Here is a 24,847-nt window from a genome sequence, read left to right as displayed (position 1 = left end):
TCTGTTTTACTTTAACGCAGCAGAGAAAAAAGGGAATAACCTCCATCAATTTGCGGACACATGAATCACATGCTTCAGAGCAAGTATATGTTTAAAGCCTTTTATCTGCACCTTTCTAACATCCTAATGTGTCTGCAGCCATGTGGTTCTGATATGATTAGACGTTCCCGGTGCAGTGAGCAACGCTATGATTTGGAGGGGGGGGAGGGGTGAGGTAGCCAGAACAGGTCGGGGCTCGTAAATCCCTTTTCCTTTTCGTTGTAAAAGTCGGTTTCCCCCCACAGCGCAAGTCTCTCCCAAAGGACCCGAAACCAGCTGGTCCTGGACCAGGCAGCCACCCAAACAGGCTGCCACTGCTCCTTCTCCCCCCGACTGCCGTCCATTTATGAGCGGCGCATCGAGCCGTCTTAAAGGGAGAGGCCCAGTATTTGCATGTACTTTTAGCGTGCTGGCAGCCTGCCCCTGTTTCCCCAGCTGCAAAGGATTGTGGGTTTTTACATCTATAAAGATTTTTCCAGTGCAGTAAAGCTACAAAAGTGAGATTTCAGTTCATCAAGCTTTAAACCATCTGCACTAGAAAAGATTGGGGTGGGGGGCTATAATACACTCGTATACACCACCATAAGGTAATTATAAAAGGGGCACTTCGGGGGCTTGAAGGGTTTTTCAAACGCTTGCGGAGGTTAGGGGTTTAAATCCAAGCCAACGTGGCAAAACTCTGCAGGCGGAGGAGGTACGACGCGGGCAGAATTATTTAGCAGCGACTGAGCTAACCATCATGCAATTCCAAAACATCGGGTTCCTTGGAGGTTCCGTTGGGCGCATGGCGCTGAATACATTCATCAGTAGCGGAGCCACTGTGAGCATTTAAATGATCTTTGAATAATTAAATAGTACTAGCTCCTTACTGCAGTGAACAATTAATGCTATAGGGACTTCTATAAAAAAACACATGGTTCATCTGTGGTGTGAGCGGTGTTCGTCTGATTGGTGGATGGTTCTTAAAGGAGCCACAGCATCTAAGGAGAACAACCACACCGTCAGCAGCTCCATCAAAGTCGCTGGACTGTGAAAACACCGTCGTAAAAAACAACACTCAGACTTAACGTTCCGTCCCTGACAATGTCTCATACGTCCTGTCGAATCAATGTTTCTGACTGTCAAAAAAACAAAAATCTCTTGTGACTGTGAGTTCTTGAAAAGTTTATTTTAATATAATAAACTTTTGAAATAAAAAAGAAAACGAAAAGAAGCTGCCATCACGTATTAGAACATTGTTTCTAAAGAGCATCAACGTGGCCACAAGAGACATTTCTGGAGCCGTACACATTTCAGATATATTGTTATAATACAATTTAATAAAAGTATTTTTACAAAGACACAGATCTGAGAGATACTCGGTCTCTCGGGGCGATTTGGACCTGAACAGACGAGATGTTTGAGCTGCCACATGGATGTGGAATGAGGATTTCTTTTTTTTTCTTTTTTAGCTCTGGGGGGAAAAAACTGGACTCTGTTTAATATGCGAGCCTTTTCCCCGCATTTAAACAACTTCCAAACGACTGTGAGGAGAAAAGAAAAACTCCACAAACCACAGAATGCATGTCAATATTTTACAATGCTGGAAAAGGCGAGTGTGGGCTACGGCTTTCTTCTTTCTCCGAGTTGGTCAATGGCACGCAAAAAAATATTTTTGTTTTATCGACTTAATAGCTTTGATGGGAGAGCTAAGAAAGAAAAGAAAGAATGCTGAAGGAGCAGAACAGAGCTGGTTCAAAAACGTGTTTCAGTCACATTTCAAATAATAATATGAACAGTTGTTCTGGGTCTCTCCTCATTGCATGCCCATTATTTAAATATTATAATATAATCTAGGAGGAGTCATATCCTCTCCGACATCAACAAGAAGTAGAAGTTGCATGCAGCACATCTGCTCGGCTGGATTTTGATGTCGACTCGTCTGCACACGCTGCGGCGTCGCAGCACAATAGCAAGGATTATGAAAGATCATCATCCGCTTATAAAGGTTCCTGACCCCAATTCACACATGAATCCTGCGAGGGGGGGGAGGGGGGGTGACGGTGGATCGCATGATCAGCGGGATCCTGCGCGAGTGAATCGAGGCCACATTAAAAAATGAGAGGCATTAGTGACATCTGAGTGGGAGCAGAAGGAAGTCGGCTTCGTCGCAGTCGAACGAGAATCTCCAGACAATGACGCCCGTGTTTCTGCATCCGCCGCTGAAGGAATACTTGATCTGCATGTCACCGCAGGAACTTGGACCAGGAGGGAGTTTGGCAAAGAGAGAGAGAGCCTGAAGGACAGGGGAGTGCCATTGTGTTGATGACAGATCCATTCCCTTAATTGGTGAAGTTGGCTCCGTAAAGTTCATATGAAATCAATAAAATCAAGATGCTGATTGGGTCATGACCCCTTTTTGCTTTATTTATTATCTTCTTCTTTTTTTTTAAAACCATCACCATCATCTTGTCTGTATAGAGGAGCAAATAAATGACTGCGTTAAAGCTGGGGGTCAATTATTCAGGCATCTTTCAATCCACAGCTAATGCACTCAACGATAATTAATTGTATATTCACATGATGTTCCCCTCTCAGCCCACTGGGCCACGAGATCGTGGCCTTTTAACCCAGATCTGCATGCAGGCGATGTGCACGCTCTGCTCCTTTTACTTCTCGGATCACAATCCTGGAGGGAGGAGCTCCTCGTTATATGTGCTCTGCCAGAAAATGGCCGCGTGGCTTACTGAATGATTTATGAACAAGAGCAATTAGTTAACTAATTTTGACAATCCATGTGCTAATTCTCTTCTGGGGAGTCGTAATGAAATTCATATTGCATGCGTAGGTTACTTCAAGTCATGTGATGAACCCTGAAGGCTGCCTACCACACACTTTATCACTTTGCCTTTGTGCATCTCCAAAACGTACAGCTTATACTAAAATATATGGATTTTTGGTGGAAATTGGTGCGTGGATCCGATGTGGAGAGAAGGAAAGCGTCTATTCGGACCGCCATCTTGCCACCATCCCCCCCTCCCTCATCACTCTCTGCTGTCATGTATGAGACTACAGGAGCAGCCTGGTCTCAGGGCCCTGTCAGGACTGGGGGCCCAGGTGTCTGTCTGCCAGGCTGACCTACGCCGGCACCCACCATATGTGCCCTCCTTAGCACCTTCTGTCAGCCCGTCATGTACACTGGTGGTCTCCTGTCTGACTCCCTGTCTGTCCAACTCCCCGTCTCTCAGCTCACGTCTCTCTAATGTATGTAGAGGTCGGACTTTACAGATAATATGTTACGGTTGCTGCATTTTCAAAGTGCATTTACTCAATAAAAGTAAAATCTTGCCATAATCATCTTTTACATGTAATGATAACATAAAGAGGAGGGAGAAATAATGGATTCTATGATGCATCGCGATGCTTTGTTGAACGATTCTGCATCGATGTAAATTCATTTGGGGGCAATATTTCCACATTTTATATTCCTAACGTAACATCATGCAAACAGAAATTGGTTGATAAAGATTTGAAGGAAAGACTCTCATTATATTTAAATCCAAAATAGAGATACATCGTGATGATATAAAAGTGAAATCATGAGGATGACTGACCCACCGCTAATATATTCGTTTTATGTGGATTTCTCAAAGTATGTATAATGTATGCATTTTAACGAAACTGTTAAACTGTGAAACTTTAATATCTCACAGATTTACATTTAGCACATGAGGTTTGCTTTTCTACACCATCTAGCTCTATTCTAGCTTCACATAAATTCAAATGAGCCTGAATGAGATGAAGGTGGATAATCAGCCATTCATTCAGTGCCCTCCCCCCCCCCCCCCCACTGGCAGCATGGTCCATATTTACACCTCCCCATTCATTGCCATGGACATGCCATCGCGCCACACATAATCTGGACTTGTTTAGCCGGTGACACTGGCCTAAAGTCAACAGTGTAGTAGCCACATTTTTGGCTGGCCGGCGTATGGAGCCGTTCTGGCAGTCCCACCTGGCTCTGCACCACGGCTCCTTCACACCCAGATTCACCGGGGAGCCCCGGCTACAGCCGATCCCGGGCAATTTGGACCATAATTAAGTCATAAATCTTCCCCTCGACCGCATTGAAAGGGCTGCAACCCCCCCATCCCCCCCTCCTCCTGAGTAATGCGGTTCACTTCCACAATCGGCCAGTTCACCTGATAAGAAACCAATTCAGCCGCTCCGCTTCTCGATAGCATTAGCGGCGGACGGCGCCGCTCACCTTGAGTTAATGAAACGGCCAAACAAATATGTCCTCTGGAATCTAATATACCCAGAAACCATTACGGAAGGCGGTGTGGCGTACGCACACCAGCATATGGAGATCACATTCATCTGTTGTTGCAGAGCTGAATCCTCTCACAGGAGACCGGCGGCTTGTATTCAGGTAGCAGATAATCTCTCTTCTGTTGGCTGGAATTGATGATACAGCAGCTCCTGAGTACCTGGCATATAACTGGCAGTGTTTTCATAATTTATAAGCAACTCCCTGGTCTGTGCGGTAAACACAAATTAGTTATTATGTAATCCGTAAAATACGATAATGGCCTTCAACAGACTCTGCTGCATTCATATACAAATGAAAGACCTGTACCGATGACCACAACTTCTACAGGCATGTTGTCTGTAAGCTGTTTGTAAATCCAGCCTTCTTCTAACAGTGACTAACTTCAAACCACACAAGCTAGTTTCTTTTTTACATGGAGATTAGCTTTAAGTGAATATCTGCACTCCAGGCGTAACCGTGACGACGAACCAACCGATGTTAACATGCTCATATGTGACCTGCCGAGATCGAATGAAGCGTACGGGAGATAATGTGGAATATAGTCGACCCGTCTGACCTGGAACTTGATAAATGTGGTTCAATGGTCTGTGCGAGAGCAGATAAAGAAAGGAAGACGTATTCCTGAGGAATATTCTCACTTGGCGGCTGAATTCCCTCGGGACCAAAGAAGCACGAGTGTGGAGTGTGAAGCTCTTTGGATGAGAAATGCTGGATGTCAAACAGTCGCCCCCGTTCTGAACGGGCAGGTCTCTAGTTAGCATTAATGAGTAAATAACAGTTGAGTTGCCGTAATAAGATATTTCTCTGATTTAAACTGAGCACTACGATCTCTGAAACACATTTCTGAATGTGTGCAGACATGAATACAACAAGGGATACATCTGTCACACCTCTAAAACTGTCATTTCTGACTTTATGCTAGCTTCAGTGACTACAATGACTTCCTTTACATCCTTCATTATTCTTATTCAAGGTAATTTATTATTACCATGGTGGGATTGGAAACAATAGTGTTGGTGGGATTGGAAAGAACAGTGTTGGTGGGATTGGAAACAACAATGGTGGTGGGATTGGAAAGAATAGTGTTGGTGGGATTGGAAACAACGGTGTTGGTGGGATTGGAAACAACAGTGTTGGTGGGATTGGAAAGAATAGTGTTGGTGGGATTGGAAAGAATAGTGTTGGTGGGATTGGAAAGAACAGTGTTGGTGGGATTGGAAAGAATAGTGTTGGTGGGATTGGAAACAATAGTGTTGGTGGGATTGGAAACAACAATGGTGGTGGGATTGGAAAGAATAGTGTTGGTGGGATTGGAAACAACGGTGTTGGTGGGATTGGAAAGAACAGTGTTGGTGGGATTGGAAACAACAATGGTGGTGGGATTGGAAAGAATAGTGTTGGTGGGATTGGAAACAACAATGGTGGTGGGATTGGAAAGAATAGTGTTGGTGGGATTGGAAACAACAATGGTGGTGGGATTGGAAAGAATAGTGTTGGTGGGATTGGAAAGAACAGTGTTGGTGGGATTGGAAAGAATAGTGTTGGTGGGATTGGAAACAATAGTGTTGGTGGGATTGGAAACAACAATGGTGGTGGGATTGGAAAGAATAGTGTTGGTGGGATTGGAAACAACGGTGTTGGTGGGATTGGAAAGAACAGTGTTGGTGGGATTGGAAAGAACAGTGTTGGTGGGATTGGAAAGAATAGTGTTGGTGGGATTGGAAAGAATAGTGTTGGTGGGATTGGAAAGAATAGTGTTGGTGGGATTGGAAACAACAATGGTGGTGGGATTGGAAAGAATAGTGTTGGTGGGATTGGAAACAATAGTGTTGGTGGGATTGGAAACAACAATGGTGGTGGGATTGGAAAGAATAGTGTTGGTGGGATTGGAAACAACGGTGTTGGTGGGATTGGAAACAACGGTGTTGGTGGGATTGGAAACAACAATGGTGGTGGGATTGGAAAGAATAGTGTTGGTGGGATTGGAAAGAATAGTGTTGGTGGGATTGGAAACAACGGTGTTGTTATATTATATTGCTATATTGATATAATTGTAATAATACACATGATAATACTAGGTTTATAATCCAGGGCCTCTTAAATAATGTTATATATACATCATGTTGTGTTTACAGACACTCTCTCCCTACCTACCCTTGAGCTTTGAGTGTAATTAATTTGCCAAAAAATAGATGAAATGCACAAGTTAAAGACTTTTAAATGTTTCTAGCAAACAGATTTTGAACTGACTAAAGTCTTTACTGGCTAAATCATGTCTCTGGTTTTAATGGTGCTGTTTAGTAAATCACAAGTTTGAAACTAGTTGGTAGTTACTAAGACCTTGACTTTACATGGATGAACAGCTGGTGCCACTCAACCCTGAACTCAACACTTGCAGACATGTGTGCAAAAACATGGACTCATAAAAAACATACTTGTGTTTTCTAGTCCGTCTATCAAGACAAAAAAATGTCAAGATGGACTACTGTAAAGACAAAATGACACGCTGCCACTCGGCTGATTGGCCTGGTGGGAACGTGGTCTCAGCAACAATTTTCCACATCATACAATAATCATGATTGTGGGCCAAAGAGGGAAGGGGACGGGGGGAAGTGGGAAAGCAGGACGACAAGGTGGGAAACGGTCTGAAAAGTGGTTCCACGGGATAAATCTGTGCTCTTAGACGATGTGGGCACTTCAATGAGAAGGAGGTACTCGACGCTATTTCAGTCTTACGTCCACGCTACTACATTTGTTTTAAAATGCAGAACTTTTTCCACCTTTTATGCCTGAAACGCTGCATTATAAGAGCTCTAAACGCTTTGCAAAACGCTGCTGCAGCCGTTTTACTTTGGAAAGTCTGGGTTGCGTTTTTTTTCTCTAGCTGTGCAGAGACTTTTCTGGAAGAAAACAAACATCAGTAGTTATGGTTCGTTTAACATGGATAACATCGCTGACCTTGGCGTGGAAGCTGTGCGGTTGGCACGGTTTATTGGATATAAAATGGAAGGCTTTCCTTTTTCTGTTATCGATGCTTAGTTTATCGTGAAGTTCACAAAATGAACGGTTTTTATAAAACGCTGCTCTCCAGCATGACGGCGACTTCCAGCCACCCGGCAGAAGGGAGAGTGTGAGAACACTCCCTCCATCGGCTCATTAAATGTCACGCAAAGAGTAACATTTATAGACAGCTCAAAGCCAAAGCCTTGCTGGTGACTCATTGATATATATATATATATTAAAAAGAAGTCCCTGGAGGGCATTTCAAGGCTTCTGCATATTCAACACAAAGCAAGATTTAGGTGGGGGGAATTAGTCTTATGCTTATAAAAACGGGCTGGAGCGCCATTCAGCACAGCGTCTCCTTTTGTGTGGCATTACAGTGTGTAATCAAGCGCCACACTTTCCAGAGGCAATCACGTCCTTTATCACGGAGGAACCGTCGCCACCACCTACGGAGTGGGAGGAGAAGCCCTGTGGGTGATGGAGTGTGCTGGGTGCTTGATTGGGTATGGTGGTGGGGAGTGAGAAGTTTTTGTTCACATCTCACACCACCCCTCCCCCACCCGTCACACCGACAAGTCATCACTGAGGACGAACCATCCTCGGCGCTGACTTTCATTCTACCTATTCCATTCCTTGCTTTCATGCTACCCTTGATCCTGCAGGCTCCCTGATTAACACGCAAACAAACTAGAATTCACTCTGGTGTTGTAATTTGTTTTGCCTTCTCATCGAACTCACTCCCGGTGAAAAGAGGGGGTCGGCGCAGGACTGCCTGAGGTAATTAAGGGTGACATGATGTTTATGTAACCTCCAAGCCTCAAAAACCAGATGCAATTATGGGTTCCTGGATCCATGTGACCCCCCCACCCCCAGTAGCGTAGCACTGCAATCCCCGTGTCCCAGGGGTGAGCCTGTTTTTTTGCAGGGGTGATGCTGGTGGTGGGGTTGAGTTCTTTTCACAGCTCCCTCTGATGGGAGCTCTCGCTGCCTAATCCAAAGTGACGGGGCACTTCAGTGGAGAGGGCGCCGAGCCCCCCAATTTCCGCCGGGACCCCCACGGCAGGGGGAAGCCGAAACCCCCCCCCCCCAGAAAACGCCAAGGGTCGGGGTGGCGGACTTATTGTGGCCCAGTAGAGAGAGAGAGAGTGTGGGGCAGGGGGGGCCCTCATTACAACGCTTAACTGCACTCACAGGCCCTCATTAACCCACCACACCAGTGACTCAAATCAAAACAGACAATAAAAAGAGGTCGCCCGTTTCAATGAAGGGCCACCATTTTTTTTTTAGTGACTCGGGAGTTTGGGTATATTGTAAACGAGCACTTTTTATGGCGCTTTTTTACAACAACAAGAACTAAACATTTGCAACACTGGCTCAATTTAAGTGCAGAGCCCTCCCTCTTAAATGTGTCCATTCAGCTTGTCTACCCCCCCCCCCCCCCCCACACACACACACCCTTTTTGTGTTTGACTGCGTCTGTGTAGTTCATCTGGGAATACCAGAAAAGAAAGTAATGAGCGAATGAGAGTGTAGTTAAACAAAACCCAATATGTCCGCTTGCTATAAAAACACAGTAACACGTTAGGTAGCGCAGTCATAGGAGACTGGGTGGGGGGGGGGTGACAGGCACTTACAGTATGTTGCTAATGAGATGCAAAGCCACTGCTTTGCTCATCAGTGCTCGGGAGGGGGGTTAGCTTGGCACACTTGGCAAATGATGCGTTTCATAGAGACAATTAAAGAGCAAATCAACGCTGTGAAATAATTAGACATGTGGCCGACTTCAACCGAGGCGGAAAGAATGAAAAAAGTTGCACAAGAGAGAGATTTTGAGGTATATTTCTCGAAGATGCTGCAGATTTTAGAACAAACTGTAATACTGGCTTCTTTTGAGGAGGAGCGACGTGTTTATATATGCTCTGTTTTCTGTTTGATGTAACACGACTATACACTCAAGTAGGTGGATGAAAACAGAGTGGAGGGTGGAGAGGCGGCGCCCGGCCTGTCCTCCACAGTCTGAACAACGTGGTGATGAGGTCACACCGTTCAGACCAGCGGGCCATTCTGTCCGCCGCATCATCAACGCCACTCTCCCTCACCAGTTTAGAGCCCTTTAATCTGCATACATCACCATACAGGAGAGGAGAGGCAGAGTGTGTGCATTATGTGCTCAGAGAGGAACGAGTGTGATGAAGAGCTGCTGTGCTGCACAGAAATAGATGTGGAGGAGGAGGAGGAGGAGGAGGTGGGGTTAAAAAAAAAAAACGAAAGAGGAGAGAGGAGGAAACCACATGGGGAATATAAAGTGTAAAAAAGACAGATGGGCCCACTTACCAGCCTGGTTAGTGGTGATGTTGACTGAGGAGTACTGGGGGGAGTAGGGGCTCTGATCTGACACCCCGTTGACAGCCTGCACCTCGAACGTGTACTGCGTGTGGGCCAACAGGTCGCTGATGTAGACCCGGGGCTCCGTCAGGCCCAGCTGGCGGGGCAGGAACTGGACGTTGTCGCCGCAGCGGGTGCAGCCTCCCCGGCCGCCGCCGCAGCTCTTGCAGATGATGTTGAAGACCACGTCCTCGCGGCCGCCCGAGTCCCGCGGCGACAGCCACTCCAGCATCACGGAGGTCTCGTTCACGCTGGAGATGACGGTCCGCGGCGCCGAGGGGACGGCTGGGAAAACACGACAAGAGGATCTGCTGTTAGCGCCGGAGTGATTAAAAGTGTCGGCTGTGAAACTTACGGATCAATTTGTTGTGTCGATTCCTCCCAAATGAGTTTGTTTGGATTTGTCACGACGAGTAAAGTTGGATAAAGTCACAGTCGCTTTGAGAAAAAGGAGTGAAAAGATCTTCAACAGGGGGTCCGGGACTCCTAGTGGGTCCGCAGAGTTACTGCAGGGGGTCCCCAAAATGATTTGATCCTAAACTTTTTTTCCCCCAAAATGTAAATATGTCCAAAAAATGTTATATGATATAAAATGTTATATGATATGTGATAGGGGGACCCTCCACCCGGTCTCTATAAGCCTTGGGGGTCCCTCCACCATGTCTCTAAAGGCCTTGGGGGTCCCTCCACCGGGTCTCTATAGGCCTTGGGGGTCCCTCCACCATGTCTCTAGGCCTTGGTGGTCCCTCCACCAGGTCTCTAAAGGCCTTGGTGGTCCTTGGCCTGAAAACGTTGAAGACCTCTGGTTTAGTGTTAAACATCTAGAGATCGGTTGGTTGGATTATGTTAATTCCAGTTCTAGCATTCTGTAGATTTTCTTTGGCATTTTTGCCAAAAAAGATGGTAAAAAAATGTCCTTATCTAGAAAGCAGAACAGGAAGAAGATGCAATAAAAATGGTCGTCAGAAGGCATCAGCTCCATCCCACAGCATTGTATGTAATTGTATGCTACACGCTCTGCAGTACAGTTAATGTCATAGAGGGCATGAATGCCATCTCCACCTAAATGACACAGAGCAGAGTGCTGGCTCAGATATTCTCCCGGTACGAGCTTCCCCCTCGGGATTGGCCCGTTTAAATCCACGCTGGTGTCCACTTTGTCAAGTGTTTTGGTAACTTCTATTCCTGACAGCTTTTCTCTGTCCCGGAGCGTCGTATAGAGTTACTGAGAGAGAGCAGCCATTCTTAGCAGCTAGGCATTAACGGGGTGGAAACTTCTCCACATGCTGCCGCTGCGTGTTGAGTGACGGGCCAAACAAACAAACAATATAACTGTTTATCTTCTACAGCCATGTGCGCCTCATTATGGGAGTCCCAGCCTTCTAGGACTAATGAGATAAACAGCTCCACTCCGCCCACAACATCCGAAATCTCAATCGATCACTTTTTATTTACCCCCCTCCCCTTTTTTCTCTCTTTTTTTTTTAATTGGCAGCAATTAACAGATCTCCGGCTCTCTGGAAGGAGGCCCCGTTGGAGTGCCCTTCTTGGTGTCTCTCATAAATGGAAACATAACTCCTCCTTGGCATCTCCTTCCTGGGGAGGAGGACTAATACCCCCCCACCCTCCCGCCCCTCCATTAGCTGGCGGGGCCGCTCTGATGGGCCCATTCCCTTGCTTTAATCAGGCCGGGTCCTGCTGCGCTTAATACGGGTGACGTGACGCTGCTGCTTTCTCATTCACAACAGCTGCTCGACTCCCAGAGCCGGGCTTATGCAAATCTCCTTTGTTGGAGGCCATCAAATCTTTTCCCTCCTCTCTTCCCTTTCAACAGGCGGAGAGGGAGAGGGAGGAAAAAAAACACTACCAAAAAGGTTGAAAGGAGCTTTTTTTCCCTTCTCCTCTCCTCTCAATAACCCCTGTTTTGTTTTAGTTAGACCACACTCTATGCACGGATTCTCTTGTCTTTCTCACATCCACACAAACCCCTCTCCATCTCCCTCAAATTGCCTCTCCCTCCCTCCCTCCCTCCCTCCCTCTCTCAACCTCTGTGTCAGCCACAAATTCAAATTCAAATTCAAACAGCTTCATTGGCATGACAAGAGAGAGTCTCTCCGCCGGGCTCATTCTCCACAAAAGCTGGGCGCCCTGGCCCAGTAACCTCCTGGTCCCGGCTCGGAGTACGGGGCTGTGTGATGTCGAGGAGGGGGTGGGGGGGGGGGGGGGGGGGGGGGGGAGCCGAGGCCTTGTGTGTGTTCAGGTCAGATCCGTGGACAGCCACACTATGGGCATGTCAGCGTCGTGTCGGTGTGAGGGACGGCTCTGACAGGGTTCCTCTGTTCCTCGTCACACAGACGAACACCGGCCTTTGACCCCGGACCGGGCTCTGCTTTCGTGCATCGTGTCAAGAAGTTCATATCTGGAAAGGGAAGATCCTTTGCGTGCTTTTGTGTCGGGGAGCGATACGTACTTGTGCAGGGCATCTGGAGAGGGTCGGAGTCGGTGCGGTAGTATCCGTTGCGGCAGACGCAGTTCATGGCGCCCTCGTTGGTGGTGCGGCTGTTGATGGGACACTGCATGCAGGGCTCGTCCTTCTGAGTCGGCTTGAAGAAGCCCGACGGGCAGGCTGCAAGACAACGGGAGAGAATGGCAATGAGCTGCTTTTATCAAGTCTATTATCATATAATAACATGTTATTATTGAAGTGAAAACCACCCAGAGAGCCTCTGCAATTGATGAGTCGGTAAGAAAAAGACAAGATACACATAAAAAGGTAATAATGTTGATAAGACAGCAAAGATGATACAGTCAGAGCTCACTAAGAGTTCTTATTGGATGAAGGGAACATTATGGGCCTGATGAGGGGAACCGTCTGATGTATAAAATATGGACGTAGCTTCTGTGACGTCAGACATCGATGGTTCTGGCCGCCATCGTGGCAGTGATGTCACAGCCTAACTGCCATCTAATTTAAATACTGGCAAAGAGGTGGAGCTGAGGTGGGAGAAGAACCAGAGAGGACACCCACCTGTAGCTCAAAGCAGCCCTTAATTATGCAAAGCTTTAAGTCTTTTCTCATTTAAACACGTACAGTTGATGATGAATGATGTTTCTTGGCAGTAAACATGTTGATTTCATGTGTAAAGTTGTTTTTAACGTGGGGATCGTTTGGATCCATCTGAGGAACTCTGACAGCAGCAGGACACTCGAGCCCTGAATACAATACAAAGGTATTACGGCTGTTGTGTTTTTGATTGATCCATTTCCTTCAGATGAGACAACCCTTTTATGATTCATTCTGAACATTTGAGATAATAGTGGTGAACTCCGTACCGCAATCAGTCAAAACCCGACGGAGACGTCTGTAAATGTCTTATTGAGCACCGATCCAAAACCCAAATATGTGGAATATTTCCAAATGTAAAACTGAGCCACTACACCATATGCAGCAGGTTAAATGTTGTAGCCTGTATATATATGTATACTCAGTATCTGGAAAAGAGGGAAAAGAGAGTAGAGAATCCATCAATTATTTCATATTTCACTTCGACCTATTTTCTCCTTATATGAGGTCATCATGCGTTACAAGTGACCAGGATTCCTGTCCAACACATACACATACACATACACAAATAGATACACACCAGTGAAGGCTTGCATGTGAGGTTACTCTCAACAGATAGGTCAACGTGGAGTAGTTGTACGTTTTTCTTTGAATTATTTACCGACGCTCCAGTTGCCTCAGAAACCTCGCAAGTACCCTGTTCTCTGTTTAAGAGACCTGGGAGTCACGTCTGTGATCGGGACCCACCCCAGCTGCCATTAAACCTGTGTGTGTGTGTGTGTGTGTGTGTGTGTGTGTGTGTGTGTGTGTGTGTGTGTGTGGTGAGTCTAAGTTGCCATAAGCGTCCATCACTGCAGAGATAAACAAACTCACTGTGAAATCCCCTCCATCCTCTCCTGAGTCGCATCCCGCCCCCAAAACCTTCACTGCCAAAAAAAAAGAACCTGTTTTTCGACCACGTTAGACGCTTTTTTATCATTATTTATTTTTCTATCTTGGGGTAAAGCAGCTCCAGTTGTGCTGGAGGTAATGCAGCTCCCACCTGCCCCGCTGATAGAAGAGGAAATGCAGAGGAGTTGGAAGTACAGTAACATGGAAAGCGTTCACCCGGGACACGACTGCATATCTGAAGTTAAAGCGCTGTCGGTGTTTTTCTTTAGTAACAAAAAGAACAGAAATGAGTCCAATAAAAGGAAACAAATTAGGTTTCCTCTCCTAATACATTACTATTATTTTTATTACGTTGACGCGGCTTCATAGGGAATATTTTTTATAAAAAGGTGATTTCAACAATTTGTCTAACTCATTACGGGAACAGTTTCCCCCCTTCCCCAATTTTCTGTATTATTCTTACTAGAACACGACTGCAGCGCGTCTACATTGTAAAGTAATAAAAATACAGGCACTGTTTCATTCTGAGGCTTTACAGGCAATTACAACTCAACTGTAGCATCTGGAATATGGAAACATCTGCAGCTGCAACTCCCATTTAAAAAGGAGGCCGGATCACAGAGCAGAATTAATCCCGGTCCAATCCCAATGTTTGTATTAGGCAGACACATCGCTGCAGTCCGAGACCCTACAGGCCAGGGATTAATGCTCTTCCCCTCCTCCTCCCCTTGTAAGGAACATTACTCCACGCCTTCACCTTCACGATCTGGCCTTTACGATGATTCAACACAAGTTTGTGCAGTTTTGTAAATTTCCATTAGTCCAGCTGTCTCCGTTGGCTGGTTCAATGCGATCGCCTGAAACGGCTTCGCTAATACAATTTGCTTACAAGAGAGGCTGTTTTCATTAAACACACACTGCGTTATGCATCTCCAACACCAGAAGAAGAAGAAGAAGAGATGGTATTTAAGAGAACGTGTGCTCTGAAAGGAGAACACGTTTTAAATGTTACCGTCATGCCATGTCCATCATGCAGCGATTCATTGAGAGTGAAAATAATCATTCGTTTTAGCCCCCACAAACAGTTATTCTAAAATAAAAGTGAAGGACCAAGTATGACATGTTTTTCTTCTACTATGATTAATGGGGAGGGGAGGGGAGGGGGGGGGGGGGGGGGGTCTGTGAATGAGGCCCAGGCAACAGCTATGTGGGGATCGAACCTCTGCGACACAGCGAGGTCTATGGGAGCAACACCAAAGGAAGAGGCATAAAGAGGTAGTGGAGGAGGTGGTGGAGGAGAAGGTGGTGGTGGAGGGGGGTGTAAAGATAGGAACAAAGAGAAGGGAGAGGTGGGGAATGGATGTGTTGGGGAGGGCGAGGAACTCAACTGTGCCCACGTTGAATGTATATCCTGCAGCGGTAGGCAGACTGTGCATAACAATCAGAACAATGACTTTAAAACCGGCACGAGGGACCCAGCTCAATGAGTGAAATTGATTAGTGCTTATAAAGCCCCATGATGCCTTGCTTCCACAGCAGTCGGCTTTGTGGGAATCGCTGGATGTCGTACTGGTGGGTGATGCAAATGTTTACCCTCCAACGCACGAGCCGAGCTGCAGTCATATCTGTGTTTCTTTATTCAATCTGGATGATTTAGGTCAATATTTGGGATTGTTTGCTACGTTTGGACATCCTCTACTTACATCTTTGTTGTTTATGGTCCTTAAATAGAATAATCACCGACATCTTTCCATTGTTGGGTTGTTACTTGTGGTTTTCACTGTCATATCAGATTTTAAGTGAAATATTTGTTTTTAAAAACAACCCCAAAGTGACACATGTTAAACAACAGTTCATGTAAGTACTGCATCGCTATTCAAGTATTTACCACTGTAAGTCTTTTTGGCATCTGCTTTTTAATCTGGAACCTCCATACATTTCAAACAATCCATGATAAATGTATTATTTTTTAAAAACACCCATCCTATAGGGTTCAAGGAGACGCTATATGTCTTGGCACGCCTCTCTGCTCTGCCACGGTCATTATAAGTGGGGGAAATATTTGGGGAATTTCCACTTTACACACGGATGACAGGTTTTAAGAGTTGCAAAGTTGTCTGGTGTCGGATGTAGAGGCAGAGACGTGGAGAGCGGTGATTAAAAAGCAGATCAGAGCTTTAATTCCCCACCTCCCCGCCTGCCCAGATTGCTGCTGTTGACTGTTTGATCACCATCCTGGCAGCCGTTCTCCACGTTGGAGAGCTAAAGGCTGCCTTTTTTTGTTGTTGTTGCTTTTTGGATGTTTCCACTAACTTCAGAAATCCTTCTGGCAAAGGAGAGTTAATTACTGCAAGAATATTCATGGAGCGACTCGGTTGTTCCTGTGTCGCATACAACACAAACACACACACACACTGCTATTAATAACATTAATATCATCAAGCGAACATGCCACATTTTTGATTTCCACGTCTCCCGGGGACCGAGGATGTGGATTCTGGATCCGGGACAAAAGAATGAAATGTGGCAATAAGTCAAGAACAAAAGCCACACAGACGAAGAAAAAAAAAAAAAGCTTTCAGAGAATTTTATACAAACACTTCAGAGTCAATTTAGCGGTAGTCGAGTCAAAAGGTCCAGATCACCTCAAAGTGGTTCCAGAGACGCTCTCCTGTTTGAAAAAACGACCCAAGACTCCTGCCAGCGGGGTGAGATAGTTCTGTTTCCAATGTTGTTTGATCGTTTAAAAACCCGGTATTACATTACTTTAATCTAACACTTAAAACCCAATCTGAATATTACCTCCCACACACACACACACACACACACACACACACACACACACACACACACACATTCCAAACTCCCAGCTGCTCATGTCTGTCTATGTTTATGACTTTTAATAATATATAGTGACATAAAGGCTTTAATTAGAGGTTTAACTAGACTCACTGAATAAAAATAGTTGTGCGTGAGCTGTGAGAGAGAGAGAGAGAGAGAGAGAGAGAGAGAGAGAGAGAGAGACAGAGAGAGACACAGAGAGAGAGAGGGTTTTTTTTACAGCAGGTAATTTGCTGGTTGTTTCAAAGGTTTCCTGAATATTACAGCCGGACAGATTTATTGCACATTTTGAAGACGAGACCTGCAGCTGAAACAGTGTGGAGGGGCAATCAAAGAGAGAGGGATGAAAGACGTAAGCAGACAGAGAGAGAGAGAGAGAGAGAGAGGGAGAGAGAGAGAGGGAGAGAGAGAGGGAGGCAGGGAGTGTTGTTTTTCGGTGGCGATGCCGACGTGACCATGCTTCTGGAAAACACTCCCTGTGATTCTGGCTCTCCTCTGACCAAATCAGCAGTCGCACGCAACACAAATAACACACAGCGAGAGAGAGAGAGAGAGAGAGAGAGAGAGAGAGAGAGAGAGAGAGAGAGAGAGAGAGAGAGAGGACAAACAAAGACCGGGCGTTTGACATTTCCATCATGGCCGCAGGAACGCTGCGTGATCACAACGAGACAATAAGGTGGCTGACACCAGGTAATCCACGCCTGAAAGCCACGCCCACTGAGGGGAAGAGGAGCATGATAATAAATAATAATAATAATAATAATACTTATACTAATAATAATACTTTGTCACCAGCAAACCTCTTCACCCCCCCCCCCCCCCCCCCCCCCCCTCACTGTTTTATTTAATGAACAGAGCATTAAAGAAGAGCGAAGGGAGACAAAGGCAAGGTGTGTGTGTGTGTGTGTGTCGGTGTGCGAGTGGTGTGAAGAGAAAAGGCTGGAGGGGTAAAAGAGAAAAAAAAAATCAGAGGTGCTAGGTTTTGTGAGCACAGCAGGAAAAAGTGCTGAAAGCAGTGAAAATGGCCAGCGTCAGAGGGATTGTGTGTGTGTGTGTGTGTGTGTGTGTGTGTGTGTGTGTGGATCCCGGGTATTTCCCTGTATTCCATTGTGACCAAAGAGGCCGCTACAGTGCACAAGTTTTTGGCCCCCTGTTTGCTTTTCGGTGCCGCCTGTAAAAACTATTTATACAAACCGCTGCTGGGACGGATCAGAGCCGTCGTAAAGAGATGCTCTCTCTTTTTTTTTTTTACGAGATAGACCACGGAGAAAATTAGACAACCTGTTGGCTTTCTTTTTTTTTTTTGTGCACTCGCTTTCAAATTACCTCTCCCATCCTGCGACCGCAACGGCCGGCCTTTGAACCGGTCACATCTAAGTAGAGCGTAACCTTGTGAAACGACAGCCACGGCCGCAGATTAACCAGAGGAGAGCAGCCACGAGTTGTGTGTCTGGTCCGGAGGACGTGCCAGCCTGCCTCCCCCCCCCCCATCCCCACCCTCCACCACCTCAGCACTACCACAGGGAACACAAGCTAGCACTGTTTGCAACACAGGGTCGCCGCAATTCAATTAGGACGGCGGTCCTCCTCGCCGTCTAATTCAATCAGGCTTGTGTGAAAGCTATTAGACAACTGGCATTTGCTTCGACCCCCGCACACACAAGGCACACAAATGAGATATTAATTTCTCCCTCTAGGTTTCCATGTCTGGTGCAATTAACAGGTCTGGGACTCCGCGTGGCTCCTCGCACTATACAGCCAGGACAGTGCCAGCGAGGCGAGGGCGACCACCGACGACCTACAAGGTGTAAATCAGGCTGCGGGCGAAACTCAAGGAGGCAACACGGAGGAGGGGGGATGTTCAACATTTTATAACTAAGAAGTGCTTTATCAGTGAGCTTTAATACGTCAACACTTTCATGGTTTCTCAGACTTTCAAGCCTCAAAATCAACTCGAAGACTCGAACACTTCAAACACACTCACTCATCCAGACATCTCATCCAGCATTCATATGCAACGCTGTGTGTGTGTGTGTGTTCTTGTGGTGTGTCACAGGGACTATGGGAGGACAGGGGAGATCATCAGGAAGTGACTATTTTTTCCCCTCCCTCTGTGTCCCTCAGCATTTTTGCTCTAAGCTGCATCTCCTCTACAGTTGTCAGAGAGCTCACATCCCCAATCCCACCCAGCAGGCTCCTCGGAGACAGATTAGGAGCCAAAGTGAGCAGCAGATTAGCTGGAAATGTGGGACACCTGGGAAATGAGCTCTGAGGGCGCAGGGTTCTCTGGAGGGGGGGGGGGGGTTCAGGCTCAAAGCACACTGCACCCAGAGCTCATTTAATTTCATCTTCTTCCGATAAATATACATCAACACATAAATAAGCAGAGAGACCATGAAGAGGAAGAAAAGCTGCTAATAAAACCCCGTCTGGCCACCGGCCAGAGGACGATTTCAGCTCATGCAGCAGCGGCTTAACCTCGTATACGTGGCACTTATACAAGCTTCGCCAATCACAAGGTTCGCTATTTACAAGGACAAAAAAGAGTGTGCCGCACTGTTCGGAATGTCAGCAGCGGCTAAAAATACCCTGCGAGGGGAAATATTAGTCGTGTAGCAACTGGTGTAAATTAATTTCCCACTAACTGACCTTATTTCTAATTATCTCCTTAACGTGGGCCAGAAATAATAGCAGCGAACAACACGGCGTAGATATCCGGTGGAATTGAAGCCGAGAGAGGTGGGCAATATTCAGAGAAAAAAACTCGCAAATTAGCGACTTTATAAAGTCGTAGATGTGCTACTTTATTACAGTGCTACCGCTAGCATGTTAGCCCAACCTGCCGATCAATAAACACCCATAAGATGACAGTTTGTCCTCATATGAATAAAAGCATCAACATCATCACCTTAAGGACCTTTCATTAGAAACATAAATGCGTATATTCATGGGAAGTTAGTTCGCATAAATGCTGGTTGTTAGCATCGTAATAAAGTCGCAAATTTTAGATTTTTTTTCTCCGTTTTTTTCTTCTTTTTTTTTCTAGTGGCCGTAATACGCCGTCGTATGTCTGCAACCAAGGTGACAATAATAGTTCAGTTAGTCTTTTAAAGGTCTTAATAAAGCTACCGAGGACTCTCAGTTTAACGTGATTTTAAAAACCAGAGAAAAAAAGCAGCAAATCTTCCCTTCTGAGACGCTGCAGGTGGCGTACATCTAAAGGCGTTTATCAGCAAATGACTGATCAATTAAAACCACTTCAGTCCCACATCAGCGTTGGTGTGTTGGAGTACGCTGACGCACACACACACACACACACACACACACACACGGTGCCTGGAGATGGTGCGTCATTCCCATGTGGCAAACGTTACTTTCCCCCGACTGGAGCAGCGCTGGCAGAGCGGCCCTCTGTTTCTGTAAACCACAACGCTCTCATGATGATCATCAGGTCATAAATACCAAAGAGAGAAAAAAATCAGTGAAAACTATCTTAACCACAGTATTTCCATACTGTCTGATAACTACCATCTGTCAATAGAGGAGGAAACAGACATGAAAGCAGAGTATCATGGAGCCATGCATGCAGCACAGTAATAACGTCTGGAATTTTCACTGCGATCCCCCTCCCCCTTTCTTTCTCTCCCCCTCACACGGGGGGAAAAGAGAGGCACAAACGTGGACTGGTGAAATTACAGGCATCTTGAGCCAACACATACATGCACGGGGCATGGGGGGGTACGGAGGAGGCCGGTGGGCGGCCGTGGAGGAATAAAGGGTCATTCCGTGCAGGCAGATCACTTGACAGCTTGCTCTCCAGAGGATGCAAAGGGAGAGGGGAGGGGGGTCCAATCAGGGTATGCTGGTGGACCAGCTTTCCCCGTCCACCGGGCCTGCAGATGGCCGGGGTGTGGCAGGAGGCAGGTCTCTTTGTCGGCATTAATCTCCATTTAAGGTGGCTTGTCAACCTTAAGGACCCCCCATCCCATCACACTGGGACCAGCTCACGTTGTGTTGCAGTATTTGTTGGGGAAATGTCACATCATGCAGATGACGGTAGATAATGTGACATTAAGGCGCTTTCCATAATCAAATGTGCTCTGAAGGCGTATTAATGTGGCCGCTTGCAGAACGAGCAGATGCATGCGTGGTGTTACAAAAACACCCTTAATTCAAATTAATTCAGCTCGATAATTTTGTGTTACAATTACCAATTAATTGGCCTTGCAGCCCCAATTAGGGATGGCTTGATTAAACCACATCGCATTGCTTGTTGCGTTTTGTTGTTTTAAATCTGTTTACACAATAACAGCTGTAGCTTCAGTTTAACGGTCCAGTGATGACCCCCTTAAGTTCTTCTCCACCCAACCAAACACAAGGCTTTATTTAACGCCGCATGCAAGCAGGAAAGGAGAGACGCTGGACTTTGGCTTGTCATGTGACAGCCATTTTTTTTATTTTAACCAGGTAGAAGACGAGAGGACCGTCGCTCACATCCATCCCACATCACTCTATTCTGTATTTCACGGCGGTGAGGACTGTGTTTACACAGTGTTCTCTCCCAGACACACGGATCGATGTGTCTGAACTCTTTGGGAGTTTTCGACTGCAGGGCCGTCACTGACTCGGCCCTTCCAAACACCCCCCGAATGCACCCTTTTCTTTTTTTTCCCCCCTCTTCTTCTCAAGGACAGCTCGTTGCTAGGGCAACAGGAGCCATTGCCATGTGAGGCAGCTTCCCCGCTCCGTTCCGCAGGCTGCACCCGGACCTCACCGCCCTGATCACAGCCTCAGACTGCTGATGACGGTGGTGCTGCGCGTACGTGGAGGAGGGAGGGTAAAATAACCTCGGTGACCTGCAGACGACACGCTGGATTTGAATTTACGTCCCTGAAATAAACAACCCCGTTAAAAGTTGCTTCACTGTTTTTTTTTTTTGCTGGAATTGCTCAAATATCATCAGCTTCATGCTGATTTCAATCTTCTCTATCTGGTACAACAGCCGGCATTTTTTCTCACCCGACACACAACAGCCATTGTAGGTGGCATCCTGGCCAATGCAGGTGAGGGGAGAGGGGGGAGCGGCGGGGGGGGCTTTGTGCCTGGAAGCAGATGTAGGAAATAGCTGACAGAGGCAATCACCACTCTGTATGTGTGTGTCTCTCTGTGTGTCTGTATTTGTAAAGGACAGCACAGAGAGCAAGACAGAGTGGGAGACAAAGGGGGGAGGGGGGGAGTCGGATGGGGCTTTACCAGGGTCCAAACAAAAGGAGGCAAGCGGCAGCTCTGAGCTCGGCGACGGAGGCTCCCCAAGGTGCTGCGTAGCTGATGGACAGGTGGCATAAAGGGGCTGCGTGTTGTCCAGTCAGTGGGGACAAGAGGGGTGTCACAGGGGGGAGGAGGGGGGAGGACGGAAGGGGTGAGACGCTTTGCAAGGAGCAGCTGCTGCTGAATCCTGTCACTGTCCCAGTGTAACCCTCCAATGCACATATACAACACACACACACACACACACACACACACACACACACACACACACACACACACACACACACACACACACAACTCAAACAAAGCACAGAAGATCAACAGCACCCTGAGGTGGACTGAGTATCATATTCATGGGATGGATTTTATTCCTCCAGCCGTTTCACCCCGGAGTGTATTTATTAGAGATTATATCAATTCTTCTGACCACAAGCATTTAACGAGGCAGCGGGGAGTCTGAGTGAATTCTATTATCCGTCTACAGGAACGGGAACAAACAACAGCTGTAATACGCCTATTTCATACGCATGCATGCATCCAGGAAACACACACACACACACATGCGAGGAGGAATGTGCACACACACACACACACACACACACACACACACACACTTTAAGAACCGCATTACTTAGGTGTGAAAAAGAGAACAAACCTAACTCTAAATGACCCGTTCTATTGTTTTATGTTCTCTCAGAGAAGACTTATATCTTCTGGTATGTGGAGAAAAAAAAGCACATAAAATAAAAACTGTTTCATTGTGGTATTTTGTGAAGACTTGTGCTCAGAGTGAAACTAGGTGAAAGTGTGCCACTCAGGCAGGGTTTAGCTCTCTGATCATGTGACCTGAATCAGGCTCGCTTGTCAAGATGGATAATAAGCTCATTCAAGCCGCGACACGCCACGGAAGACTTAAACCCACCCAAAACAGGATTTCACCTGATATCACGACTCAAAACTGCAACCTGGAGGGATTAAATCATTTGCACACACACACACACACACACACACACACACACACACACACACACACACACACACACACACACACACACACACAGCCAAAAGCACTTCCCTGCACCATTACACCTGTGCCTGAAAAGGCTGGCTGTATTGTTTGGGAGGGAGACTGAGGGCTTTAATGGCTGCTATTTAGAGGTGGAATACATTAAATAGCCCAATCATGGCTGCAGAGCGAGGTGGTGGCCCCGGCAAATTTATAGTGAGTGAATAGATCGACTAATTAGCCTTTAAATATGTCATTGATTCATCTAAAACAAGGGATCCCCGAGCTATTCATCCGCGTCTCCGCCTCCTCCATGACTACATCCTTAACCCTGATGAAGGAGGGGCTTGGCTGGCCGCTCTCCCTTCCATTTGTCCTAATCAATGGAGGCTGTTCAGCCCGGACCCGGGGGGTCAGTGAAATTAAGTACCCAGCTCACACAGAGAGGGATCGGGCCAACGCTGGGGCACGGGAGGGGAAGATAGTAAAAAGCCCCTCTGTTACCTTGGCAACCGCCACCACCACCACCACCACCACCACAGTTTTACCCCGATATATTCCTCCGGTCCAACTCCTTTCCTCTCGCGTTTGGTGGTTTGAGCCAAAATGGCTGCTCCGTCAGAATATTGCTTTGTGTGCAGTGCGGTAATTTCTCTCTCCACGGACGCGCCTCGCAAACAAATTCCAGGTTATTGATTTAGACGTACGTGAGCGATACATTATTCTCCACCGCCGAAGACGTGATACAGTTTCAAAGGCTTCATAGAACTGCAAATAAAACGATGATAATAAATAAGCGATGCTCCCTGTCAAATATAGACTGCTAAGTTGTTTCTGTTCACCTCTCCAGCAATCCAAAGAAATATTAAATATTGTTCTTGCTCTAATTATGCTGCCGTGCCACGCCGTTATGTAAACATACAACTTTAATTAGTTGAGTATCAGTGTTTGCACAGATTTCCAATCATTGGTTTCATCCATTGAGTTCAATCTGGACCTCACAAACCGGGCTCCGAGGGAGGGGTGGAAGCAACGCTTTATTTTTCTGTATAGTTTCTGATTTTCTTCTTTTTCCCTGCCAGGCCTTAAGATTAACATCGGCCTTAATGTAAAGTTATTCTACAGTTATGAACTCACTTCACGGTCTGAATTATTTGCTTTGCCTCACCCCTCTCGCTAATAGCCCTGTGGTTTTAACCACAGTATGTTTAAACCTGTTGTTGTCATTCACTGGCTCTTCATTTAATTTGTTGGCTCCCGTCCTGCTGGATGAGCCCTCAGATCCATATTTAATATGCGGTTGAGAGGCTCTGGCGAGGCCTACGTGTCACTCATTCTCAGTTAGACTGGATTAGTCGAATGACTCAAATCCACACATGTCACACACAGACACATATAACCTTAAAGCAACCCACCTAGCCCGAAGGCATTGCTTTCCCCCCTCGGCACGCCTCGGCACATTCCAGTGCTGCATGTGTGACATGCAGGCTGGCATATATATCATCTACAATGGTAATCAGCTGAGGTGCTGAAAAGGTCATTGTAAAAATATAGAATTGAATAGAAGCTCTATCTTCTGGGGATGGCTACTATATTTAAAGTTAAAAGTCATCATAATGATATGTGTTTGATAGCTATGAGATGCACATATTCACCTATACCGTAATCACATAAACACAAACCAGGGCCTGTTTTGTGGTCGGGGAATGTTGGAGAAGTTCTTCCAGAAGTTGAGTCCGCTCGGAGTGAGTGAGGACTTGCAAAAGGGAGACTGGCAGATTAGTGTTGGGTTCCTGGAGGCAGTGGGATTATCCCAGGGAGGCTAGTAGGGGTCATGTCAGTCACACTCAGACTAAAATCCCCATCTGGAGCAGACCTGGATGAAAATGACAATCTGCATATGTGGGTTATAACCTGGCTGCGATACCAAAAAGGTGTGGTTTAGATGGGAGGAACTAAAACCCAGAGTTTTGAAAGTGCCTCCATCTGAAAATGAAAATAAATGCCTCTAGAAAGTGAAAACTGTTTCCAACAA

At 46.4% G+C, this 24,847-nt stretch overlaps 2 protein-coding genes across 5 annotated transcripts in view; one reads left to right on the top strand and one right to left on the bottom strand.

Moving 5' to 3' along the window:
* The window catches only part of ephb2b (eph receptor B2b), a 113,164-nt gene that overhangs the window by 22,363 nt on the left and 65,954 nt on the right, over positions 1-24,847 (bottom strand). For all 4 annotated transcript variants that reach the window (XM_084033346.1, XM_084033344.1, XM_084033347.1 and 1 more), the window contains exons 4-5: positions 12,213-12,368; positions 9,692-10,027 (exon numbers count right to left, since the gene is read on the bottom strand). In XM_084033346.1, coding sequence (XP_083889472.1) covers positions 9,692-10,027; positions 12,213-12,368 — 492 coding nt within the window. The remainder of the gene's footprint in view (positions 1-9,691; positions 10,028-12,212; positions 12,369-24,847) is intronic.
* The window catches only part of dhrs3b (dehydrogenase/reductase (SDR family) member 3b), a 138,063-nt gene that overhangs the window by 109,189 nt on the left and 4,027 nt on the right, over positions 1-24,847 (top strand). The gene's annotated exons all lie outside the window — the stretch shown is intronic.

This window comes from Eutrigla gurnardus (assembly GCF_963514095.1).
Source record: "Eutrigla gurnardus genome assembly, chromosome: 2".
In the NCBI taxonomy this organism is placed as follows: domain Eukaryota; kingdom Metazoa; phylum Chordata; class Actinopteri; order Perciformes; family Triglidae; genus Eutrigla; species Eutrigla gurnardus.
The sequence above is the reverse complement of the archived record's forward strand: the minus strand, read 5'-3'. Positions and strand labels throughout refer to the sequence as shown.